Below are 17,585 nucleotides of genomic sequence, written 5' to 3' on the forward strand. Positions count from 1 at the left end.
ATAATTCCATTACTCTGTTTCCTTATTTTACATTATGCCATCACCACAGTCTTATGTGCCTTCTCACTCTAGCTTATAGAATGACTGTGTTCCTCACTCATGTGATCATGGTGCCACAAGCAATCACTATGTCCAATGCCATCACTGTGCCCAACAACTTTGACTTATGCAATCACTGTCTTCTATCAATGTACCTCTTTCCATCACGGTGCCTCCACTTTGTTTCATGCCATAATTATGTCCTTTAGATTTTCCATGCTGATGGAGGTCCAGGCTTTGTTCCACATGAGCAGCAGTGATTGAGATTTCTTCAGTGAGTAGGAGTGAAAGACCTTACAGTGTACCAGTCCCATTTAGTTATGAACAAAGGGAACTTGCAGTGAGAACACATGCAGCAGGTAGATACAAGAGGTGAGAGTAGTGCAAAGGGGGTACAGTGTTAGATAGTGTTATTAGGTTATTATGTTATTATGGAACATCATACATTGGTTGCATATGAGGTTTTATGTGTGTTGGGCAGAAGTTGGAGTGTTGAGGCGATTGTGTGTGCCTTTGTAATGAATAATAGGGTGGATGGTGATTTGTAGAGAATTGGTCACAACAGATTGGACCCATTGAGTTATAGCTGTTGTTTCTCTGTTCCACAGAAGAGATGTGACACCTGTGTGTGTATAGATTATTGCAGTACTCCAGGAGATAGATAGTGATTGAAGAAACCAGTGCAAAATAGTCACTGACACTGATGCATGAGATACAATGAAACACCAGTATAATCCCAAAAAGTCTTCCACTTTCCATAATACATGACACTCGTATTAGAGGATACATGATGTCTAAGGAGAGATATGATGCTCACAATTAAATTTTAGTGGATAAATGGAGAATGGGAAACTCAGATATTTTTAATGGATAGTTAAGTGACAGAGTTGACACAATAACAGCGCAGTCCCCTGTTCCCTCATTCTCTAAATTGTTTAATCCAAATCATTTGAGAATCAAATGATAAGCTAAACAAAAATAATTTGGGAGAGTTGATTTAATAACTAAAATGAGCATTAGGAACACAGATAGACAAGTGCACAGCATAAGCATTATTTTCAATGAGTGCAAAGGTAGCATAGATGTAGAGCATGTTCAATGTTAAAGGTACCTAATCACAAACAGAGGCACATGTTTGTACATTACATATGTCCACCATAATTACCACACATAAATTGTTGAATCTTTTTATTTTTTTGAGCTGTCAACAGTGATGAGTAGCATGTACTACGGTGTGACGGGTGCTGCTGTCTGAAACAGAAAAGTGAAAGTACCCAATCAATGCTCTCTATAAAAAAATGTATTATTTTCGAGAATTTTAGACATGCTAAGAATGAATATAGAGACAGTAGAGATAGTCTGTATAAAAGGACTTTCCTACCATGAGGTAAGGTGAGACATAGAGTGTGAGCGGTAGTTGGTAAGAGCAGGTGGTTATGGTAGGTAATTAAAGAAGAAGTGATGTTAAAGGACAGTAGATAGAGTAATCAGGCCAAACTTATTATTGTTACTATTATTATTATTAATTCATACAGAGCTAACACAGTAAGCAATGTTTTACAGATAATGTTTATAATCAAACCACACCACTCCCTAAAAAAGGATAACCAAATAAACACATAAAACAAAAATGTAAATCAATAAATTATTAACTAAACTCCAGTTTTGTACATTCTCCCATCTTTCTGTTGGCAGGTACTAACTGTATTACAGCCAAGTTATTTCATTACAATAATTTTCATTTGCAACCATTTGTGGTGACAATCACATCATATTTGAAATATCTTTAATAAACAAATTAAAAAATATTACAGAGGATGATAACTACACATTATTAAAGGCATATGTAAGTCAAGGTTGAAAATTACAGAATGTCACAAAATGATAATGATCTGAATGTCTTTTTGATGGAAGGAATACACTTCATACTCACAAATAAAGTTTCTATTTTAAAGATAACTATGTGCAAAATATCGGAACCGCAATGGGTGCAAGATTCAGCTCAAGCTATGCCAACTTGTTCATGGACCATTAGGAGGATTCCTTCATATGGGGAGACTATGAATATGGTGTAAACCTGGTGTCCTGTTCCGCTACATAGATTACATCTTTTAATATTGGAAGGTCTTGTGCTCCAACCTCAACAAGTACAAAAGGGTTAGAATCTAATTTTACATTTCTGTGGCATCCCTTTGTGATCCAATACCTAAGACTAGTTGTACCTAAAGATCCCGCTAAATTACAGTATATCATGTAAACTATACTCCCATACTAAATGCTATGCAACAAGATCTGAGTGGAAAACATTCTATATCTCTTGGTTTGGTAGAATCAAATAAATTAATATATATTTGAGAAGCCTGTGGCAAACACCTCCCTTTCTCACTATATATATATATATATATATATATATATATATATATATATATATATAATGCAGCAAATTGTCAGATAGCAGGAAGTTGTATCTGTATGTTTTATCAATAGCATACATTACTGGTCTGGTAAATAATTTTAATTAAACAACTCTCCTGGACCAGGCACTTTCTAAATTCCAAATACCTTTGAACCTACACCCTATTGGCTACCACTTTTCCCATGTCATCCTGTTCTATTCTTCTCACCACCACTTATCCTCCCCTAACCTTATACTATTTACATAGCATTACTGGAGAAACAGCAGTACTGGCTATTTTTTCATTTCAATGTACAGCTTTATTAAAATGAAACATGTTTACAGCATTCTGTTAAAATATACTTGTATTATTACTTAAAATTGAATATATGATTATTTTGTTACCTTTTTGCCAATTAATATTGTTTATATACATATGACTTATTTCTATACCAAATAAAGCACTATAAAAAAGATAAACGCATAATTATATGGAGCTTTTAATATTTGTGGCTCATTTGTTTCCTTAACCCAACATTGATGATTTACATGTGGAAAAACAGGAAATATAAACACCAAATTCCCCAGAAAATAAACACTAAAAAAACAGAAATGTTAGTTATATCTACTCACCCCTCACAGTCCTACAGTATAGTTATCCCTTTACCCAGACCTATAATTACATTATTTTCACAAATGACTTAGCAGTCTTGGAACTTGAATAAAACAAAGAATATATATTGTGCAATATTTTAAATATCATAATTGTTCCCTCTGGCCAAGCCTAAGGGCTAGACTTACTAAAGGGCGGTTTGCTCAAGCCGCTGCATTTTGGCTACTTTTCCGGCGGTTTTGAAACAGCTGAATTTACTGATGCCCAAACCACTGTTAAAACGTCCAGAATTGACATTTTTCAAAACCACCGCTTTACAAATCTCCATCCCAATTTTAACAATGATGAACATGTAAACCACCAGATTTACTAAGCTGGGGTGTTCAAAACCGCTGCAAAACAGCCATCCAAATGACCAAAATAAAAGAGGTGGTTGTGAATGGCGAGATTGATCAACTGTTTGAGCTATTTTGCCATTCAGAACATAAGGAAGCATCATTGACATTTAAATTATTTGGGCAATCATTATTTTTATTAAGGGGCAAAATGAATTTAATATTAACTTATGAGGGACTTTTTCTTTTAACATTTTTTTAATGGGACACCACTATTATAGCATTATATTATGTGGGAAATGTGAATATATAATAATATTAACTAATTGTTAATAGTGGATATAATTATTTATGCTGCACAATTTGCCATTACATAGTGCCCAAATATTATATAATAATTAAGTAATTTTGTCCCCTTAATATAATGATTTTTTTTCCCCTCATAAGTTAATATTAAATTAAATCTGCCCCATAATCAATAAATAATGATTGGCCAAAATAATATAAATGTCAATTGTGCTTTCTCTTATGTTCTGAATGGTAAATTAGTTCAAACAGAATGTTTGAGCTATCAAGCCATTCAGAAGCAGGTATTAAAACTGTCCTGTCCTGTCTTTTGGATGGTGGTTTTGATGGCAGTTTTACTTTTTCAATCCACCATACAGCGCCATTCATTTTAAATTGAAGCCTCAAACCGCCCTATAGTAAATGCAGCGATTTGGACCACTAAACCGCTGGCGATGGGTGGCGATTTCAAACCACCACCAAACTGGATTTTTAATAAATCTAGCCCTAGGTGTCGATATCAAATTATTATCCTTTAGCCTCTTCACTGGTGCTATTTTCTGCAAGTCACAGAAAACAAACCACATTCATAGATTTATACAAAATGATTCCTTAATCCTTTTATTCTTGAGAACGAGGCAAAAAGCAAATCTCATAGCTGGGAGGGATATGTGCAAGCCCCACTCCTGCTGGATAAGTGTAGATCTCTTCAGGGGAGACCAGTGACTTGATGGTAAAGTTTTGCAGCATTGTGGTGACATACAAGAAAATTTCCATAGCCGCCAGGCTCATACCAGGGCAAATTCTCTTGCCTGAAAAGATAGGAGAAGGTGTGTAAAAAAGATGACACACAAATAAGACCTGTAATATTGCCTAGCTAAAGATTCATTTGTAACCATAAATTGGATTAATAGAGAGCTCCAAGTATATGTAACACCCCTTGGGCTATGCTTCATTTAGAAGACTGCATCCAATAGGTGAAATATATTGGTTATACCTCCCTGTGAAAGAGATCAACAGTAAGTACCAGGATTGGAGGAATAAAAAGACCCTTATTTATTCCTGCTGAAAGCAGTAGTTCTTCATGAGGTTTGAGAGGTTCAAGTAGTCAGATGATTTACCCAACCCAAGTTTTGTGGAATCTATTCAAGAATGACTAATGCTCAGTCAAGTCCAAGTTCAAGACAATTTTGGAACTTTGACCTTGTCGAGTGGAGGTTTACTAAGCTGACCACTGTTAGTTGAGATAGTAAAAACTACAGTAAAGCTATATGTACGTCTAATTCTGAGTGGAAGACTAGAAAGATCTAGGGGAGCTGCAGAGACATTGAGTACATTTGCAGGCATACTTGGACACATGGTATGCCAAGGCCAAAACTGTAAAGACAAATTCTTTAGTGAGTAAGACTGTGAAGCTATAGACCCTGTACACAAGGATATGTCACAGGTGCCTGTAACTTGTGTGACACACCTGTGCCTGCTGAAAGGGGCAAGGAAGAGCCAAATGAAGTGAAGACTGACCTGTTGTTGGGAGGTCAGGAAAACTGCTAAAAAGGACAGTGTAGAGATCAAGAGATTATCAGTTATTCTGAATAGCCTATGAGACAGTCAATTACTTATTTGCAAATTTGGCTTTCATTTCTAACACTCAACAGAGACTGTACTGACTAACACAGTCAATGACTTGATCATTGCTAAATCTAAAGGACACTACTCACTTCTAATTGTCCTTGACCTCTTTTTTGCATTTCAAATTATTGACCACTCACTTCTCATACAAATGATACATTATATAGGCCATTACGACACTGTCCTATCCTGTTTCATACAAATCGCTATTTCAGTGATAGTATATCGGGATCCTCTACTATCAGTTGGAGTAAACCAAGGGTCAGTCTTAGGCCCTCTGCTCTTCTTCTTCTATGCTACTTCTCTTGCAAACTAACAAACTCATTTGCATTTTAGGATCATATCTATAGGGATGATACCCAAATTCATCTATTTTCTCCAAATCTCTCATCATCTGTGTTAGCCATTGTTACTGAATGTCTTTCTGCCAATTCAACTTGGATGTCTTCTCACCACCAATAATATTTCACGAGTCAACAGAAGCTGTCTACCTTACTGCTATTTCTGTTACCAACTTAACAATGACCCCTACCCTTCAAGGTCACTTCAAGGTATCATCCTTGACTCAGAACTGTCCATAAATACATCTAAAATCCAGAATATGCACATATCTCATATACAACACTGTTAGTTTTTTATTAATTGTATTCATGTGCTGATTATCTTCTCTTCTTACTGGTCTTTCCCCAATCAGACTGTCACCCACACAATCTATGCAATTTGTACAATTTTGAATGTGACATCTAAACTTATTTTCCTCACAAAACTTTTCCTACTGCTGTTCTGCTTTGTCAGTCCCTATATTGTGTGCCTATATTCTAAAATATAAAATACTTCTACTAGCATACAAGGCAATTAACAAAACTGCACCAACATATATCTCTTCAGTTGACTCAAAATATCTCCCAACTCATCCACATTATCCACATTATCCTACCGATTGCAAGCTTGCAAGCAGGGACCTTCCTACCTCTTTGTCTGTCTTTTAATACCCAGTCTTGTTTATTACAATTGTTCCTAAGTACTACAGTGTATGCTGGTGATGCTCACTGAAGTTTATTTTTAATTACTTAATTTGATCCCCCTTTAATATGTTCAATGCTTACCAATGCCCAAATAAATCTCCATTTAAACAGTTGTAATCTAAATGGTAGAAACATAAGGTCTGACTTGGGCCAGTAGTGACAACCTCAGGTAGTGTTAGCAGACAGTCACATACTGTGACATAATGTACAGCCAATTATTTTTTATATTATCCTGGAGATCTGCAGACGCAAACTGGTGTATTCTGAAGATCCTATGTTAAGTAACCATCTTTAGGGGCCTATTTATTGTGATGGGGCAATTTATATAAAAAAAATTGTAATTTCAGTATAGCATAGTTGTCATCATGATAGTGGACTGGTGCAGTAAGGCTCAACTTACTGCTTGACTAGACCAGTTTCTGCAGATATGCGCATGCAGGATACGGCTAGCCAGCTGGACATGCGCAGTGGAACTAAAAGCTACATCTATAATGATTTTTATCCTGAGATCATGATAACAGAACAGGCATTGCATCAGTACAAACACCACCACAATACTTGTTAAATTGGCTTTGCACAGGGAAGCCCTTGCCCGTTAATAAAATGCTATATCCAGATTATCTCCAGTTCTCATTTACATTAATTCATGCAAATTGTTTGTTATATGAAATCCCTTCCCAACCATCCCAATGGCCAACACTTGTTGAATCAGATCTTGCACATGAGAAATGTCTAGCTATTCAACATCAATTATACCATCCATAGTCCCAGTACAGAGGGCAATTGTAGGGAGACAGGATTACCCTCACCTGCTGAAAATGGCATCACAGCATTGTTCTTCCTAAACTTTCCATTTTCATCCAGAAAGTGGTTTGGGTTAAAATTCTTTGGGTTGTTGAACTGGGTCTTGTCATAGTGAACACTTGTCAGTAGTGGGATGAAGACTGTTCCCTGGTGGTGTGGGGAAATTAGTATTAGCATTTTTATTGTTTCATTTTCTTCACTCAATTATCAGAATAAATTTCTACCTCACGGAATGTATAATTACGGATCTGGGTATCCTTGGTCAGCTCATGTGGAAGAGCTAGGGGAAATACATCAGCAAATCTCTGAACCTCATGTATAAAAGCTTCAGTATAAGGCATTTTATGCCTGTCCTCATAATTTGGAGGACGTTGCCCAATGACATTGTCTATCTCTTGGTAGACCTTCTCTGTGGAGACAGAATATTACATTACAATCTTTCAAGGCACTTGTTCTTGTGTGGAAAATCCAATCATTTCTAAATGGACATTTGTATATAGAGATCCATTTAGTTACCTTTCATGGACCTGGAATTTACCTGCTACATTGGGGTGTTTCAAGAGAAGTAAAAAGAGGTAATTCATTGTATTGCCCATTGATTCAGTTGCGCCGAAGAGTATGACCATGGTGTTCATCATCAAAGTATTGTGATTATAGTAGGTGGCTTTGCTTTTCTCTTCCTAAAGTAGGAAAAGTAATTTGGATAGAGTGAAGAGTTACACAGATTAAAAGGCCTAATGGAGTAAAAGGAATTAGTACATGATAAATCTTGCAAACGACAACAGTGTTGAGCACCTAGTTTAATCTATAGATGTATGGTCCACATAAAAGGTACACTACCAAACTGAAAAACTATAATAATAGACACAGAACCCATTCAACCACAATGGCATTACCATAACAAAACTAACCATAACCAAACAATACAGAAGTTTGAGAGGCATGTTGGTATCATTAGCTGATGGAGAGTGCTGGTGCTGTATTGCAATTTGGAGGCGTTTGGTGTACCGCATGGTAAGTTAGTTCTCAATTTAAAAACACATATATGTATGGCCAAATACATGGGACTCTCACTGTTTAGAGTTAGGATCACCCTATTAGCAAAAGCGCTGTGGAATGGCGGGTGGCTTAACATACATTTGCAAATGTGTGCAACTGAGACTTTTGCATTTTTATGTACAAGTAGAAATGGCATCTCCTTTGCTGGCTCTAGCAGTGTGCTGGGGGATATTTCTCTGTAACCAGCCCCCCAAAAGTTTCTAGGAAACACCACCTATAATGAAAGTATTCAAAGTGAACTTAGCTCTAAATCTTGAGCTTGCTATATTACCTTTATTAATTAGATCTTCTCTATTGTCCACCTCTCCTCTACTAGTAACAAAAACCTTTTAATAGGCAGTTTTCTTAAAAAAACTTTTAATGTCAATGAACGTTTAAAAAAAATATATTTAATTTGTAGGGATTATTTTACGCCTTTTTGAGGACTGTTTCCTCTTCCTTTGAAAGGGAATGAAAACTTCAGATGTAAATTTTTGTATTCTCCTTAATTTTGTCATGGATTTTTATATAATTATCTTTCTCCTTTTAAGTGTATTGTTTGCATTCTTTATTGTTCATTTATTTTTCTAGGCCATTTTTTGCCCCCCTTTTTTCCAGTCCTTTTCCTTATTATTTGTATTAATTTTTTCTCCTGTAATTTGGTAAGTTTTTGTTATACTCTAAAGAAAAACTGTGACGTCTTTCTCTATATCTTAACAAGTTAGATCTGCTATGAAAGTTCACAGAAGTGGAAAAAATAAATTGTAAAACATAGAAATCAGAATAATGTTGAAGTAGTATTTATAATAATAATATAATTTATTGTGAGCAACCTGAATAGCAGTATTATTATATATTATTGTTATTTTATATATTTCTTGTTTGAGGAATTGCTGGTAAAATACTATTAAATAGCTAGAAACTATATCTTGTCCAAATATCTCTAATAAAATAGATCTGTGAAGTGAATGCTGATTCATTGTAAACCATCCATGTGACCTCTGTGAAGACATCATTTTGTAAACACACCCACCATTGTAAAAGTTTTTAAATTAACCTGTAGTCCATTCATGGGCCTCTCAGTCTGCCAGGATCATGAAGGGACAGGTATTATGTGAACTACTGTGCTATACATTTTGTAACTTTGTAAAGTAAGTACATTTTTTGTATTGCAAAATCTACAATTGGACTCAACAATATTAATTTATTCTGGAAATTAATTCAGCAATAATCACTGCGCTTCTAATATACAAACAGCTCTACAGCAGTGTCAAATCTCAAGGAGGTACCACCACACCCAGGGGAGGGCTGGCAGATTTTAGCCCGGGGGATAAGACTCGACTCAGCAGCCTATTTTAAAAAATGCTGGTGGTCCAGTGACCCAGCCCAAGGTAGCCCAATATGGACCGGCCTGGGGGATAGATGCCCCCTACCTCCCAGTCCAGCCAGCCCCTGACCACACCCTCACAAAAAATAAACTGGAAAAATAAATTGAAATATGGCAATAATGCTGATGAGCTTTATAACACTGTGATATAGATATAAAGACAATTTCAAGTTGGCACTGGTTGTTGGATGATCTACTGGAATAACAACTGAGTTAAGCTGCTGGACCCAGAGAGTTCAACTTTCAGTGCTGTTGACATCTCTGTTCCTCCTTGGTGATCCCTGCAGCCTCCTTAGTGAAAGCAGTTGCCACCACAACTTCTACAAAACTGGGAAACAAGGTCCTGGCTTTGTTTCCTGAAGTGACCACGATGCCAAAGAAAAATATTGGACACACAGCTACTCTAATTTGAAGAATAACCACATGAGCAAAATCTTTCTAGAGAACCAGAAGAGAAAGGAGGTTCAGTTGGTGTGTAGGACAGTCATGGTTGCAGCAACTGGTTGATCTTTCATGTCTCCATCACTATCTCTCCTGATTCCAATCATACCACTCCACTGGTAGCTGTACAGAAATGCCAGTTGCTAATGTCTGCTTTAATATTGGTGGCTGATAATGCTTCTTCCTTACATTAGCCGCACATACTTTCCCTGCTACCAGCACAGTTTTATTCTGCTACTCTAAGGGGACGATTCAAAGTAGTGCAAGCTGCTTTTATGTCATTTATCCGCAACTTATGCTAGGAGAGCTTTTCAATTATGGGATTTACGATGCTCATCACGACTGAAAACAGGGCTAATTTTAGCTAATTTTTTCATGCACCTCTTAAAGCTCATTTTGATGCGGCTGCATTTGTGCACAGTACTTTGAGCTACACACATCTTAAAATACATGAAGCTCAAACTACATGCATGAGGCTGCAATCTTGACGCCAAATTTTTATGCCAACATTTTGGAAACAAAATGTGTCCATCTCTAAAAGAGGCCTAAAGTGAGAAAAAGCCTCAAATCTGTTAGAAAGAGTTCATGTTGAAAGAGTTCATGTTGCACTACCAAGCTTGTTAATCACTGGCTGACATTTTTCCTGAGTGACAGAACGGGAAGCTTATACTTCCCACCACCCAGACCACCTTGTGATCTCCTATTTCAATCTAGTCTCAGTGGATTATGGGTAGCTCATTGATAGTGCGAGGTTCAATTCAATTTCCATAGCTATCTACACACACATTCTATATCATGACACCGCTTTTATGGTTTAAAATTTGAAGTCAGCAGCATTTTAGGCTATAAAATGTCAAACCTTAAACACACATAAGATGTTGGGCTTAAGTTGGTATGATACATGTACTCCGATTGGTAATTTTGGTATGGTAATGCTATTGGAGTTGGAGTGGTTGTGTGCCTATCTTATATCACTGCTATATGGTATAACAGGAGGGACATTCATCTGACAACTATTAACACAATGGTAACAGAATGGTACCTTCTCCATTTTGTTCAGGAAAAAGTCTATAAAATCACTGGGGCTATTGCTGTCCAAAGCCTTGATATTGTGCTCCATTCTTTTTCTGATAAAATCTATTATAATTGTATAATTTGTCATAATTTGCTTATGGGGTCCTGGTAAGTACTTCATGATCCCTGGATAGACGTTGTATAACTGAGAAAACAAGACAGAAACCCACATTTTAAATAAATCATATAATACACAACTACACATACACACTGCTACCACCATCCACTTCTAACAAGCACAGCCACTCCTCCATCATCCACTCACCACCACCACTAAGTTATTATCCTGTTGTATAAACTGCTGAGGTTAGTGTGTACTACAGTCAATACTTTGGACAATTAAGCTGACACTTTTTTTTTTTTTACCCTGTTAATTAAATATATAATGTTCATTTTTGACAAAGATGTAATACGTACTAGCCCCCAAGGATTACTCATGAGTCTGAAGTTGTCCTCGAGACAATGTGTAAGTATTTGGAATTCTTTATCTTGGTAATCGAACCGTTTCCCAAACAGGACAGAGCAAATGACATTAGACACCGAACGGCGTAAATGAAATTTGAGATCTATCGGGGAACCTAAGACATAATAAACAGCAGATAGGAAAAAGTAAATCAACTGGGAGGAAGAAGACCAAGATATTCATGGAGAGATAAATATTAATTTAAAATAAAACACAATCATACATAATAAATGCCTTTTAGTTTGCTTTTTGCTCTAACTTAATCTATATAGTGTAACATAAGCAAAATAACAGAATGCTGATGGACTTTAGCTCTAAGGGTCTGAGTCATAAAGGTACATATACTGAGCGCAACCTGCGTGTGAAACGTACGTAAATCGCCTCTGCGTACTCCAGAGTCAACAAGGCAAAGATCATTATACACGTTGCTTGATGACTTCGGTATTAACATGTGTCTTCTTAAATCCACTAGATACTTCTTGGATCTACGTATGGTGCGTACGCTATGCATTTGAAAGGGAAGCCTGTTAGGAACAGGAACATTGTAGTGGAGTTCTTAGGAGCTAGTTTTTCATTGTTTATTATTTAGCACAGAATATAGGGATGTTAGATGAAATACCCTTGTGAAGTGGTGGTTTCAATTTAAATTTTAATCTGCTTACCCTTCTGTTTTTATGTTTGTTTGTTTGTTTTTTCCAAGTTACTTTGTTAAACTATAAGCACCAGTGGGCTCTGAGTGGCAGAGCGTGCTGGCACTTGTGAACCCAAAGTGCCAGCATGCCCTAGCAGCCGTGGGTATTCTGGTGGTTTCAGTACTATCTCATTCTTGCATCCCCAGCATCTGAGGTTCCATGATAAAGCTGTGATCAGGGAAACTTACGTCAGGCAATTGACATCAGAAGTGACATCACAACTCGGAAGTGGGGTCAGTAAGTGACGATGCCACTCTCTACTCCCTAACAAACGCATTAATTGCCGATATACCAGCATTTATTAGACTAACCTAATTTATATCCCATTAGTACTAAAGAGCAGAAGTAATTTCCATCATTCAACCGACATTGAGCTATCATTTTAGCAATATCATTATTGAAACACCGATATACAGATGCTGGGGATGCAAGAGTGGGATATTCGGTAAAACAGAAAGGTGTCTCTCTATCAGATGATAGATATAGGATATTAATCAAGAACCCACTGCTCTCATATTTATTTTCAATTTGAATTGAACTCTCTAACTCAGTGGTCAGGGAACAGGGGTAAATTACCCCAAATGGGGTAAAAATGAAATTCCTGGGGGTAATGCTGCCGATTCACATGCTGTCAGTTGGATTGTAGACCCTTTAAATGTGAAATTGCTGTTGTACCAGAAGAGCCTCAAGGATTGGCAGAGACACTTCCTGAACTTCGATGCAATAATAAAGCACGTATTGCATTTGAAAACAAAGCAGATCTGTCATATTTTTGGATGTCAACAGCTGCAAAGGCATTCAAAATTGCACATGAGGAGGCAGTCAAAAAGTTGCTGCCTTTTGCAACAACCTACCTTTGCGAACAAGGATTTTCTACTCCAACAAACATAAAAACAAATCAGAGAAATCGATTGGATGCTGAAGACTGTATCCAAATTGCTCTGACATCAAAATGCCCCAATATTGATGCTCTCGTATCAAAAATGAAGCAACATAATTTCTCGAAAACCAGAAGTTTTGAAGTTGAAGCTTTTAAAGAATTTTTTAATAAATTCAATTAAATTTTGAATTCCAATAATTAATAATAATATGATTTCTTTCCTTTCATATCAAGGGGGTAACGTTGGCGTATCTAAATATATTTTGGGGTAAAAGGTAAAAAAGTTCCCTGACCCTTGCTCTAACTAGTAGAATTTATATTGGACATAAATTTAAGATCCAATGTGAGTTAGTTAATATCAACAGTCTGGTATAATACTAATAATGGAATGATATATTTAGTGATCCCTTAATAAAACACGACATATGCGATCTTGGGAGAGGATTGTTTATGAAAAGTGTTATATATCCAATTAGCAGATAAACAACAACTAAGAATGATACACTAACAATATGTATCCATTATTACCATCTATACACATTTGGCACTATTAATAAATGTACAGCAAGCATGAGGTTAAAGAATAAATGCCTTGATATATAGGTGTAATATATTTATGTATGTAATAAAGGAGTGATATATTTATACGTTTGATGTTGCAATTTGCAGGAGATCAAGAGACACTTTGGATACATAGTTGCAACTTATCCAACTATGTGTGTAATATAAGAGAGATTCAGACACACATAACCAATTTTATTGTTACAATATGACTGTGTATATTGTATAATATGAGGGTCTCTTAATTTTGCAGTGCAAAGTAGCAGGTTCTTATGTAGGGCAGAGGAACAGAACCTTGTGTAGTGCAGAACACAAGGGACTTTGGTAGGACAGAATAGCAGGTTTTCATGTAGAGTGAAGTAGCAGGTTCTTATGTGGTGTAGAGCAGCAGACTCTCTTTAAGTGCAGAGTATCAGGGTCACTAGTAGTGTATAGTACAAGTTTTTTTTGTGGTGGGGAGTAGCAGAGCCTCTTGTAGTGCAGAGTACCAGGTTATTATGTGGTATATAGTAAAAGGTTCTTATCTGGTGTAGAGTAGCTGAGTATCTTGTACTCACTTTTGTACAGATTCTTATGTGATGTAGAGTACAAGTTAAGTTTCTTATGTGGTGTAGATTATCAGGGCCTCATATATTGTATGCTATTATGGTATCTTGTAATGCAGAATACCAGGTGTTGTTATGGTGTAGAGTAGCAGATTCTTCTGTGGAGTACACTCTTGCAGTATTTGATATTAGGATTGTTTGTAGTACAGTGACTCATTCTAAGATAGAGTGCACATTTTGTGTAGTGTAGAGTAGCAGGTTCTGACTGGTGCACTAATGGCCTGGCAGAGCCCCTTAGCAAAATCCTGACAAAATCCCCATTTGAAATTATATGTTGCTGCAGGAGCTGCTGGCACACTATTATAACACTGTAGTAGTGCATAGAGTATGTATGAGACTGTCACACTTTGCACTACAATACTGTAGTGGACTGGCAGTGACTGCTGCATGAATGTGGAAGTGAGAATGAAGTTAGAGCCTAGGCTCTGATTTTGCAACAATGCCACGATTCACCTTTTCTTCTCCATGGATGCCAACAAGACCATCATACATGCTCTTGTTAATTCCCGCCTTGATTATTGCAATCTTCTCTTTTCTGACTTGCCTGACAAACATCTGTCCCACCTGAAATCTATCCTGAATATATTGTCGCAGTCAATCTTCCTCTACCGACTTTCCTCTTGCGCTGTGCCTCTCTGCATTGCCTTCCATTGGCTCCCCATTCCTTACAGAATATATTTTAAGTTGCTCAACCTCACTTATAAAGCCATCTTTAATGCATCCCCCCTCCTACCAGGGCCATCTTAACAACATAATGGGCCCTCGGGCAAAGCAGTGCACCGGGGCCCCCATATATATATATATATATATATATATATATATATATATATATATATATATAGATAGATAGATATATAGATAGATATATAGATAGATATATAGAGATACAGATATAGATATAGATATATAGAGATAGAGATAGACAGATGTACTTGCTCAGTGACCCTTGAAGGTTTTTTTGCAGGGTTTTTTTTTTCAGGATTATTTATTCTAATTAAGAGCCCTGCCTATGGGCCCCCCTTGTCCGTGGGGCCCCCGGGCACCTGCCCATCATGCCCAATGGAAAAGATGGCCCTGCCTCCTACATCTCCGACCTTGTCAAGAAACACTGCCCTACTCACACACTATGTTCTGTAAATAACCTTCAACTCTTCTCCTCACCTGTCACCACCTCAAATTCCCACCTTCAGGACTTTGCCTGTGTTGCTCCAGAACAGCATTCATTATAGAATATTCTACAAGTGAATGATCGGTTTTCCCTCTACTTCTCTGGAAACTTCTTTTATGGTTGTTACCATGTCAAATATTAGCTGACATATTTTTCCTTTCTCAGTACATCTTTGCACTAAGTCTGGGTCTACTGTGCATGTAAGTATATTCTTAAAAAAAAAGGAAATTGTTATATATTATTATGTCCATATCAAGTGGTCATGTAATTTAGGAGGTGGGTTTGTCTGCTACATGCATAGTTAGTACTGATACTATATGAATAGATTTGAAACATCTATTGTTTTGTTTTTGTTTTTTAAATTACTCATTAATAATACAAATAATTGCATATTTCACTAAAAATCCTACTATATTTTTCATTTAAATCTCCCATTCCTCAACTGGAGCAAGTAGTCACTTGGGGGCACCTTTGCCACTCTCGGTGCCCCCAAAGGGTTTGGCCTCCTCATCTCCCTATGTTCTATATGTCTGTGAAGCATCATATAAAGCCTCGATTTCAGGGGCGAATTGGAAACTTAAAGTGGCCCTGGAGAAAATTATTGAAGTGGGCTGGACCAAAATAACTGTAGGTGTGGCCAACACAAAAATAGGCGGGATTTAGAACTATTGGAAGTTGGTTGTACTAACATTTAGGAAAACCTACATGTGATGACTTTACACACAGTGGGTCATCTCTAAAGCAATGCAGGGCAAAAGCTGCCAGTCCTGTGCTATAAAATTACATTAATCCTTTTACATCTGCGACTGGTTAATGCCTCTGTGCTCCAACTTGTTTAGTTGCCTACTAATACATCCTTCCAAAATTCCCTTCATAGAAACATACCTGACTTTGTTTAATAAGTTTAACTATTACGAAACATTTTGGCATAATCGTATTTTATCAGTCTGCCAGAGTAGCATATGAGCACCTCACGCACTGTTGTTTCCCTGACATCATAAGATGCAAACTAGCAGTTAAATATCTATATATATATATATATAATATATAAATATGTGTACCGTGTGTTTCAATAATGCATTAATAATAATAATAATCTTTATAATAAATGGTGAATTAGCATCTGCAAGAAAATACTTCTTTTGTAACAATTGTGTATGAGCCCTAAATGTGCCCTGCGATTGGGGATGGTTTGAATTAACAGTGCAAGGAGGGTTGACAGACAATGGCGTAAGCAAAGGGGAAAGCTATTCCAAGTGTTTGCTGGTGATAAGTGCAAAGGGGGCAGGATTAATGATATTGTCAGTGCGATGGGGGCTGGCCATATGTTCAACATTATGGTCTGAGAATGGGACCAGGGCAAGGGAGGAGGAGGCAATGGAATCAATGTAAGAACCACTAAAGTATCACCAGAGCTGGAATAAGGCTCTGGGGTGGCCGGGGCACTTAAGATAGGGGGGTATCATTTTAGATACATTTTAGACAAATACACAGCAAAACTGTGTGCACTACTGTTAGATACACGCAGCTCTGCCTTTCACGAGCAGTACAGTGTGAAGCGGGACATATCTCCCAACTGTCCTAGCTGTCTAACCAAATCCTGACTAAGCGAGGGAGACATCCAAATTCGGGAGTGCCCCACCAGATTCAGGACAGTTGGCAGTCTGTCCTGCTCTCTCCTACCTGTTCTTGTCACTTTCACCACCTGTGGCTGCTGGTTTCTTTAGATTGGTTGCTGCTTGTCTAGAATGCTGGAGGCCCTATTTTAAAAAAATAATAGGTACATGAAATTTAGAAAGCGTCAACCAGCCCCAGCATTAAATCAATAGCACCCACATTTAATAATTAGGCCTCCCTCCAGCCCCAACAGTAAAATAATACTACTCACATTTGATAAATAGATCATATTTCCCTCCAATCAGTCCTGACAATAATTTAATAATATACACATTTAATAAGTAGACCTACTTCCCTGTACTACAGTGTTCCTAAACCACTGTGACTTGATCATGTGTATTTTGACATCAGACCTGACAATTCTCTTGCTTGCTGACTTTGCATCTGATCCTGTTTTGCTCAGTTATGACCCACCAGCAAAGCCCAAACCTCCTTGCAAACGACCCTGCCGAAGACCAGGGGCTTTGTTAGACT

General features: G+C 37.1%; 1 protein-coding gene across 5 annotated transcripts in view; it reads right to left on the minus strand.

Moving 5' to 3' along the window:
• Positions 1 to 4,257: 4,257 nt before the first annotated feature.
• LOC142102262 (cytochrome P450 2F2-like) overlaps positions 4,258 to 17,585 on the minus strand; it is a 31,323-nt gene continuing 17,995 nt past the window's right edge. For all 5 annotated transcript variants that reach the window (XM_075187005.1, XM_075187003.1, XM_075187001.1 and 2 more), the window contains 6 exons: positions 11,483 to 11,643; positions 11,034 to 11,210; positions 7,664 to 7,805; positions 7,350 to 7,534; positions 7,131 to 7,272; positions 4,258 to 4,479 (listed from right to left, as the gene is read on the minus strand). In XM_075187005.1, coding sequence (XP_075043106.1) covers positions 4,289 to 4,479; positions 7,131 to 7,272; positions 7,350 to 7,534; positions 7,664 to 7,805; positions 11,034 to 11,210; positions 11,483 to 11,643 — 998 coding nt within the window. In that variant the 3' untranslated portion in view covers positions 4,258 to 4,288. The remainder of the gene's footprint in view (positions 4,480 to 7,130; positions 7,273 to 7,349; positions 7,535 to 7,663; positions 7,806 to 11,033; positions 11,211 to 11,482; positions 11,644 to 17,585) is intronic.

Source organism: Mixophyes fleayi, chromosome 9 (genome assembly GCF_038048845.1).
Source record: "Mixophyes fleayi isolate aMixFle1 chromosome 9, aMixFle1.hap1, whole genome shotgun sequence".
Taxonomy (NCBI): Eukaryota; Metazoa; Chordata; class Amphibia; order Anura; family Limnodynastidae; genus Mixophyes; species Mixophyes fleayi.